The 10,349-nt window shown below is 44.1% G+C and overlaps 1 protein-coding gene across 1 annotated transcript; it reads right to left on the bottom strand.

The window, feature by feature from the left end:
• Positions 1–3,999: 3,999 nt before the first annotated feature.
• On the bottom strand, positions 4,000–4,856 carry LOC123089281 (uncharacterized). Its single transcript, XM_044510999.1, has 3 exons — positions 4,828–4,856; positions 4,407–4,754; positions 4,000–4,198 (listed from the first exon to the last, which is right to left on the bottom strand). The coding sequence occupies exons 1-3, from the start codon at positions 4,831–4,833 to the stop codon at positions 4,196–4,198; spliced, it is 357 nt and encodes a 118-aa protein (XP_044366934.1). The 5' UTR covers positions 4,834–4,856; the 3' UTR covers positions 4,000–4,195.
• Between the last annotated feature and the right edge of the window lie 5,493 nt (positions 4,857–10,349).

Raw genomic sequence — 10,349 nt, 5'->3', positions numbered from 1 at the left:
GAGCACCCATTAAATATTATATGTCAAAGTTGTTGGTGTTGGACAAGGAAGACAATGTAATGATTTATGTTTGTTCATATTCACATAGAAGTTATATTGTCATAGATCCTTCAACATGTGGTGCTTGCTCAAAATCTTTGCTAGCCAAAATTCCGCACTAACTAGAGATACTACTTGTGCATCAAAAAACCTAAACCCAAATATTGTTTTGAGAGTCCACCATACCTACCTATGGATTGATTAAGATCCTTCAAGTAAGTTTTCATCGATGCAATAAGGCAATAAAAATTGCTTCTAAATGTGTTTGATCATTTAGTGCAAGAGAAAATTGAGTGTTGTACGAACTTGTGATGGCAAAGTAATAAAAGCGACATACTGCATAATAAAGGTTGCTATCATAAGGGGCAATATAACATGACGTTCTTTTGCATTAAGGGGTTTGGCATACAAACCAAAAAGCGCATGACAACCTCTGCTTCCCTCTACGAAGGGCCTATCTTTTACTTTCATGTATTTACTTTTATGCAAGAGTCAATGTATTCTTCCCTATTACTTTTTCTTTTTTCTTTTTCCAAGCATCATGTGGTGAGGAAAGCTATAGGGACATATATCCAGTTGGATATGAGTGAGCATGAGCTATTATTGTTGACATCACCCTTGAGGTGAATATGTTGGGAGGCGAACCTATAAGCCCCTATCTTTCTATGTGTCCGGTTGAAACTTTTTGCTCATGGGTATGCGGTGAGTGTTAGTAATCATGGAAGATTAAATGATGGTTGAGTATGTGGACTTGCCAAAAGGCTCCGGTACGAGACCCTTCCTGAAAAGATGATGAATTGTAGTTGCAAAGTTGACTGAGAACATAGTTTGTTGGTTTTCATTAGAGTTTATCCTTCTACTTTGATGTTGTGATGAATTGTTACTTGCTCATGAGAAGTTATATGATAAAGTTTGTTGCTGTTATAATAATAAGCATGACGCTCCAATGTCCGTATTTTGTTTTTATCAACACCTCTCTCTCTAAGCATGTGGACATGTTTTTCGATATTGGTTTTTCGCTTGAGGGCAAGTGAGGTCTAAGCTTGGGGGAGTTGATACGTCCATTTTGCATCAAATTTTCTTACTATTATTTATAATGGTTTTATGTATAATAATGCTTTATGGAGTAATTCTAATGCCTTTTCTCTCATAATATGCAAGGTTTACACAAAGAGGAAGAATCCCGGCAGCTAGAATTCTAGACCTGAAAAAGCTACATCAAAGATACTTATTTTGCACATCTCCAAATGTGCTGAAAATTTATGGAGAATTATTTTGGAATATATGAAAAATATTGGAGCAAATAACTACCGGAGGGGGCCGCCTAGTGACCACAAGACAGCAGGGCGCGCCAACCCCCCCTGGGGCGCCCTGGTGGGTTGTGGCCAGCCCGTCCCACCTCCGGTGCCCATCTTCTAGTATATATGTCATTTTGGCCTAGAAAAAAAATAAGGAGAGGACTTTCGGGACGGAGCGCTGCTGTCTCGAGGCAGAACTTGGGCAGGAGCACTTTTGCCCTCTGGTGGAGCAATTCCCGTTGGGGGAACTTCCCTCCCAGAGGGGGAAAGTAAAGCCATCGTCATCACCAACAACCCTCTCATCTTTGGGAGGGCAATCTCCATCAACATCTTCAACATCAGCAATTCCTCTCAAACCCTAGTTCGTCTCTTGTGTTCAATCTCTATACCGAAACCTCAGATTGGTACTTGTGGGTGACTAGTAGTGTTGATTACATTTTGTAGTTGACTACAATATGGTTTATTTGGTGGAAGATTATATGTTAAGATCCATTGTGCTATTTAATGCCCTTCTGGTCTTGAGCATGAATGTCATTTGTGAGTAGTTACTTTTGTTCTTGAGGTCACGGGAGAAGTCATGTTGTTAGTAATCATGTGAACTTGATATGTGTTCGATATTTTGGTGATATGTATGTTGTGATTCCCTTAGTGGTGTCATGTGAACGTCGACTACATGGCACCTCACCATCTTTGGGCCTAAGGGAATGCATTGTGGAGTAGTTATTAGATGATGGGTTGCTAGAGTGACAGAAGCTTAAACCCTAGTTTATGCGCTACTTTGTAAGGGACCGATTTGGATCCAAATGTTTAATGCTATGGTTTGATTTTATCTTAATACATTTCGCATAGTTGAGGATGCTTGCGAGGGGGTTAATCATAATTGGGAGGTTTGTTCAACTAAGAACAACACCCAAGCACCGGTCCACCCACATATCAAATTGTCAAAGTAGCGAGCGCAATAAAACCAACATGATGGAAGTGACTAGATAAAATTCCTGTGTGCCCTCAAGAACACTTTGCTTATTATAAAAGACCGTTTTGCCCTGTCCTTTGCCACAAAAGGATTGGGCTACCTTGCTGCACTTTATTTACTATTACCGTTACTTGTCCGTTACAAAGTATCTTGCTATCAAACAACCTGTTACCAACTATTTCAGTGCTTGCAGAAAACACCTTGCTGAAAACTACTTGTCATTTCCTTCTGCTCCTCCTTGGGTTCGACGCTCTTACTTATCAAAAGGACTATGATTGACCCCCTAAACTTGTGGGTCATCATGGTCATGAACATGCATTATGAATAATCAACATTGGATACTAGCATGAGTAGGATATAAACAACGTGAACATAAATATCGTGGAGGCTATGTTGGCTTTGATTCAACTACATGCGTGAACATGTGTCAAGTCAAGCACCTTGAAACATTTAAAGGATACCATATCATCATACTGCATCACAATCATTTTAATGCATGTTGACACCTAAGATAAATCATTATCCACTCCTAGCTACTTAAGCATGGCATGAGCAACTATAATCTCTAATTGTCACTAGATCTTTGATGGCGCGCGTTTCCGCGCCCGGCAATTGTTACTATGGAATTATAGAATTTTACATAAATAAAGTGCTACAAGATATATTTTAAAATTTATATGGTACAAATAATGGAAATATATTGCAGTGCTGGGCCATACTAAGTAATGCATAAAGCTGGAAGAACAGCATTAGTATTGGTGAAGTAGTAATACCATATTTATTGAGGATATCTAACATATCATGCATCAATTTTTGGTTCTTTGCATATCAAAATTAAGTTGTAATACCCTAGTATGACATGCCATATAAACGGATAGCAATATGTGCAGACTTGGTGAAATGAGTCATACAACTTCTAGTTCATAAGCCAGACATCAACAACTCTAGCATAACGTACAACATACTGAGCCTAGGTAACCAAGATAATAAGCCGTGCATAAGCATGTAAGCTCGTAATTAGTTGGTGTTGGCTACTATCGAGGAACAACCGCAAGAATGATCTTTTTCATGGAGCATATGCTAACTGTTTTCAGCTAGTTAAAACCTTGTCCACATCCAAGCATTTCCAGTTCAATCAAAGTTAAGATAAATGACAAGGAACCAAGATGTACCCGCAAAAAAAAGCCTATTGGTGATTACTTCAAGGAAAATAAGGCACCATAAGAAATGAACGAGTAGACAATAAGCAAAAAATAATATCATCCAAAACCATATAGATAGTAAATCGGGACAACCGTACCAAGTCAATTTACAGAGTAAAAAACTAAGAATTTCAAAATTATAGTTGTGCATAATCTTGATGCACAGTAATTTGTTAGGCTAGAAAACTGTACTGTAACATCCCTGTGAGCTTCAAGAAAAAAACCCTCATAAAAGTAGATCCTGCAGGACTGAATTGACTGTTGTCAAAGTGAGTTCCTTGATTCTTATTCTGCAGCAGATATTCTTCTAGAGTGAAGACCTCCACAAACTAAACACCCAATACTTTGAAGGCAAAGAAGAAACACAATACAGTTTCACAAAACCTAGATAACTGTTTTTGAATAGACAGAAATAAGATATATTAAAATTGAAAATAACTTTATTTTAAATTAGATCCTACCTTGATCGCAGTTAAGAACATCAGATTGATACAACAACGACTTATAGACTGGGCATAACTCGTCCTCTGACTTGTGGATGAATTCTCACCGATTAATTGTTATTAACAGAATTGTCCTGAACGTCCCATTTTTCCATCTCCAAGCTTTGTTGCCCGTGACCACTTTCTTTAGAAGAAAAGGCGGCATAGTTCATCTATAGGACTGTACCACAGACGCACATATCACTGGAAGAACATAATATTGTCAGGTACATTATCCTCTATTGCTGCACCATCCGATCATGTAAATTTACACTCAACATTTTTACACGGAAATGAGTATAGCTCGTTTCGCCTTATACACCAGATCAACGTGTATTAAATAAAAAAAACATGAAGAATTAGGGGGGAAGGAGTGTCAGCTTGCACCTGAACATGTAGTGGAATTAGATACCTGATACAACAGATCAATCCAAGCGATGGCAGCAACAACACTGCATGTTCCTTGTGGTGGCACTCCCGAGGGAAAGGCCACGACGCTTGAACGGAGAGTGCAGCCATGGCACCGCGTGCCGAGAAAATATCTGTGTGTTGCCCCCGGTCTGCGTTCTTGTGAGGGTGTGGACGGAGGGCAGAGAGGAACCTCGAGCTCTTCGCCGCCACTGCTATCATTCGTGTGGCGCGGACGGCGGAGTGGCAAGATGGAAGGTGGATGGAGGAGGTATGGTGGAGGTGGAGATAGTGGCAGCGGCTGCTCCGCACCTAGTTTTGCATGTACGTATAGATCATGAAGCCTCGCAACCTGCCGGGATAAGAAGGGGAACGGGTAGAGCTTGAGGCGTGGATGAAGGTGTAGGGAGCAAAGAGTAACGTACCTCCATTAGTCGCCGTGAAGGGGCCACCTCAGCTGGCATTACTGACATCCAGGAACTGACACTTTACTGCCTGTTTCAATGCTAGCGGATTGCTTGAATCGCCTGACGCGTCACTCAACAGCCGCAGCACCCGTTCACATCTCCCTGCCGCATCAGCTACAGAGGCGCGCTGGCGAGCGAGAACGTACACCTGGTTGAAATTTTTTCTCGCTGAGCGTAGGCCTGGGTGAGCGTGGGTGCCTTGTCACCAGCACGTAGCTAGCCTAGTGGGTCCCTTGTCTCCCTTCCAAGTCAGAAGTTTCTTTTTGAGGGGTGATTCTTTTTGCACGAGCCAGAGGGGACACCTATAGGCCTTTTTCTGGCTTCACGGGGAGGGTGATAGAAGCCCAGTAGGCCCAAGTTTACCGCAGGTGCTCAAAAATGCCACCGGAGCAGCGGCCCAGCGTGGAAATTGCTCGTTCGCAGCGAATGGAGCGGGTGGACGAGTGCTTAAGAGCAATCGAACGGCAGAAAATGCTTAAATCTGAATATCCAATGGCCCCGAACGCTAATAGAGTGAGAGGGCTGGAAAGATGCGCAGTTTTAATGTATCTAAATTGCGAATATGTTTAATCAGAATATGCTAAATCATGGATACTGAGTTAAACATATTTACAAAAATGAAACAAGTTGAGTTCATACCCGCTTTTCTCTGCCACAATCACTTCATCAAATATCATCATTATTGCATTTCACTTGCACGACCGAATGATATGAAAATAATAATAGTGCAAGAGTGCCTAGGACTAAGCTGGATTCTGCAACATTTTATTCAGAGGGGAAGACAAAATAATATGGGCTCTTTGTTAGATCAACAGTAAAGCATTTGAAAGCCACTCAACATTTTCATTGTGGTCTTCCCCTGGGTATGACTCAATAAAAAGAAAAGACTTTTAGAAAAACATACTATTTTTTTTGGAATTTCTAGTTTTTCTTGAAAGGAAGCAAATAAAGAAAAACAAAAATAAGAAAAACTATTTACACGGGAAAGCTCCCAACAAACAAAAGAAGAAATGAGAAATCTTTTTGGGTTTTTGTTTTAGTACTACAACTAAATTAAACTAGAAAAAAAAGAAGCAAGAAATATTTTTGGATTTTCTCAAAGTTTTTCAAACACAAAAGAAGAAATCAAGAAAATAAATCTAGAATGGATAATACAATGAAAAAGTATGGACACCGACAACTGAAATGAAATGTATGAACATGAATGTAAAGTTGGTGGAAATACGGACTCCCCCAAGCTTAGGATTTTGGCCTAGCTTAGTAATCACCATCCGTAGTAGCCATCCGGTCCCATGTGGAAGTGTTGTGGTGGAGGCACCTGAGCATCCCACTCCATGGGCTCCTACTCTGCCGCTGCCGGGGCATTCTGGTATGAAATAATGTCCGCCGGCATGACCCTGTATCCATTCCTGGCAATAGAATCAAACAAAGCAGGTGCAGGCAACGAGATAATATCACGACTTTTCTCACTGAGTTGTAATGGATGTTGTTAAAAGAATGGGCAGCATCAGCAAACTGGTGATCTACCATCGCCTAGTGATCTAGATAAACTCGGGGTAACCGATAGTCATGGTGGCGTATCTAAACATTAAAGTGACTCGCAAAGAGAGTGGCATAAATAGCACCATGGATTTTGCCCTTAGTTCTATTAAGGTGCAGACGACGTGCAATAATAGCCCCTAGGTTAAAGGTGTGATCATTGTGAAGTGCACGGCGTAAAATAGCAAGGTCAAGAGCAATATGTATACCACCCTTCTTCATAGTAGTTAGAGACTTCACATTGAATAAAGCAAAGTTGTGGCACCCCGGCTCAAAGAAACTGGAACGCCCTGTATTCCAGCCCAGAGACCGAGGTGAAGTCTTCTGGGATACGGCACTGCTTAGCATAGAACAAACCAACTCTCTATTATAACACGAATATGAATACAAGGTCTCTGATATTACAATGAATAACACCGGCACAGTGACACTATGCCAACCACAGTTGCTCTATGCAAGCAACATAACAACTCGAGGCAGCGGAACCTCTACTGGCAGCAGAAAAACGAACTACGATGATGGACTCCAATCCATAGGGACTTTGGCTGGAATGTTTATCCTAGCTCGCGAACACAGGAATCACACCAAACAAGCAAGCAATCTAGACACGACCTGCAAACTGGCATGACATGACAGGTCAGTACATTGAATGTACTTGCAAGCTCACAATGACCAAAAGCATTCAAGACAAACAACATCATCGCATTAGCGGGTTAAATCAATCATGAACATGATACTAGCAGAACAATATGGCATGCACAACTGAACATGATGATACTACATATGCAACAAATTAACGTTCGCATGCACCAACTTACTCTTGCTCGGCGGTTACCTCGTAACCAACACATGCATCACTTACCAACATCGGTATCCTCGATACCACCGTGATCATCTCGCGATCACATAAAGATCAACCAACTTCGGTATCCACGATACCTTCGTGATCCTTTATCGATCACCACCAATCTCTTTCTCATCATCAAACCAGGGTTGTTATTAATCAAGTTATTATTATTGTTGGCTCATAGTATGACCGACAATGAACTAGGCCCTTATCCGTGAGCGCGGCTATCCATAGATTTAACACACACTCTGCAGAGCTTAGCACACTGTACCCACACCACAGAACCCATGGCCTCACTCTCCCATCTGAGTGGACCATCAGCATTCTGACAAAACCGATCTATTGCCCATGACACTCTCCCGACCACTCCGACCAACTCCCTTCCGGGCTAAGTCAAGGGTGGCCCCGTGCCTACCAAAGGCATCAACGGCCACAGTCGTGGCAAAATAAACGGTCCCAAACGGGGACATGAGCTCAAAACCAAACATGGGCACACAAGGCTTATGTCGTCCTACCCGGCCAAGGTAGCGCCCACGCATAAGCTTCCCTCATTGGAGGCACCGGCGAGAGGCATGACAATAGACCCAGTTAGGACCTTCCCATAAAAGGCAAATGTGGTTGCACTGGTCAGCTCGACCTGGTGGCACCATGACTCAGCCAACAATTTTTCAAGTTCATTATTATCCAGTTAAACTTGAATACAATAAGCTGAGTCATACGAAAATAACATGATGCAACTATAATGCATGAGCATACATCAACATAAGCATGAGGTGCAACGTAACTATTACCCAGATTAACAACCATGAATCATATCCCACTAAGCATGGCACAATGACGAGCATGAATATCACAAGTATAACACTACTCATAACATAACCTAACCACCAGCATTACAAATGAATACCATGCAAGAACATATATAGCAAGAACAATACCAAGTAAGCACTTAACCAACTAACAACAAAGGAACAAGGCATATCAACGATACTCGGTAACTGACAGTAGTCATGCAGGGAAGAACTTGACCAACCCAACATGTACTACTACCAAGCATATCATACGAAAGTAAATACTAGCAAGTGGCTCATGATAACAAAATGCAAGAAAGCATAGCATGACGGTGAATACCGATCCATAAGCATAACCGAAGTAACGGTGACAGAAGCAAAACAAGAAAACATTTATTAAATATTCAAGTTGGAAACCAATGCTACTGCATGGCTATCATGAAAATTGTGGTTTTGGCTTGCCTGGGGGTGACGGAGACTCCGGGAAAAAGTGAGGTGAAGCCGCAGAAACGATACGCGAGACGTTTCTCTCTCGGAGGGGGCTGATTAGAGGCAAGGGCAAAATGGTCATTTTTACTATGGGAACACCTAGTGAAAATGTTACCAAAAGATAGAGCTCGACGAGACGAAGACGTGAGGGTTGGTTTCACCTCGATCGGAGCTACGGTTGAAAAGTTATGAAGGTTGGAAGATCATGGATTTTTCTGTAAAAATAATATTCAGAACCGGGTCCTTGAGTGGATAAGACAGAAACGGATTTCATAAAATATGCTTTCTGAGTAAGAAAACGCACTTTGGGCATAAGAAGACGGAAATACGCTTTCTGGAAAGGAAAGCATAGTTCCTGCCGAAGAAGAAACATAATACGCTTACACTTAATGAAATCGCAGTCCAGGAAATACGTTTCCACTTATCTGACTGGACCTAACGTTACTTCGGATGACAGGTGGGGTCGGGGGTGTCGTAGGGCCCGCCTGGCCAGATGGCTGGGCGCTGTCTTCTTCCTCCTCGCACTTCTAATCCGCTTGTGGAACAGAACCGAGGCAGGGAAGGGGCGCGGCCAAGGGGCTGGCCAGCTCAGGCCACCCCCGGCCAGGGTGAGGCCACCTGCGGGTGCGGGGCAGTGTGGCAGATTCGATCCGAGGCCAACGAGCGCACGGGGAGGCCTGGAGCTGCGGTGGAGGGCGTCGTCAGCAAGACGACAGGGAGGCGTGGGCGGGGAGCTTGGCGAACGGGCAACTCCGGCGAGGGCTAAGGGGTCGGGGTGACTCTACGGAGCACGGGAGGCTTGTGGTGGTGGTGGAGAGGCAAGGATATGCTCGGGGCGGCCGAACGAAGCGGTGGCCGAATGGCGGAGGCGGTGGCCGAGCTCGAGGAACGCGGCCACGGGGCTCTCCGGCGAGGGGAAAAGAGGTGGGGAGAACCGCAAAGACGAGGGGGATGCGGTGGACAGCTCGGGAGTAGGAGAAGTGGACTAGGCACACCGGGGAGGAGCGAACTCCGGCGATGGCCGAGGCTAGAACAACGAACTCCGGCGAGATGCGGTCGCTCCGGTGGACAAGAGAGGCAAAGGAGAGGCTTGGGAGCTGCGGAACACCTCGAGGGTCCTTATATAGGCCGAGGGGAGGGCTCGGGGAGGCTCTAGAGAGCTCGAGATAGCAAACAATGGAGGACAGGGGCTGGACATGTCACGGGCGCGACGACGACCACCACACCACAGCGATGCAGGGTGGGGCAGCGACGCAGGGCGGAGCAGTTGAGCACGAGCTAGCTCCTGGACAAGGTTTGGCGTCGAGAAAAGGAGGGAGCGGATGAGAACAACACCGAGGTCTTGCCAGAGCGCGAGTTTGGCTGGGCGCGACCCGTGGTCACCGCGTGAACTGGCATACGCGGTGCCAGGTGATCGGCCACATCATGTCCAGTAGATGGACCTTGATACCCTTAGTCCAAATGCAAAAATAATTCGGTCCAAGGGCAAAGAAGTGATTAGCAGGAGGCTCCAAAGTATTGTGGCAACAAGGTGGTTGTGATGTAGGGGGACAAACCGGGAGGAGCCAGGGGCTGAGCTTTGGCATTGCTTGATCACATGCCCAGGTGACCGTGTTGGCCAAGAATCGGACGAAGAGGAGCTCTCTAGAGTGCACTTGCTGTAGAAATGGCCCCACTGGTCAGAATTAGTGATGATGAAGATGCACTCACAAACATGATTTTCATGAGCTGAAATTTGGGGGAGGTGGGTTATTTCATCATATGAAGCTTCTGTAAAAGTTTCATGCCATTCGGAAATACCAAATGGCACTTGC

Source organism: Triticum aestivum, chromosome 4B (genome assembly GCF_018294505.1).
Source record: "Triticum aestivum cultivar Chinese Spring chromosome 4B, IWGSC CS RefSeq v2.1, whole genome shotgun sequence".
NCBI lineage: Eukaryota > Viridiplantae > Streptophyta > Magnoliopsida > Poales > Poaceae > Triticum > Triticum aestivum.
This window is presented reverse-complemented; position numbering and strand designations above follow the sequence as displayed.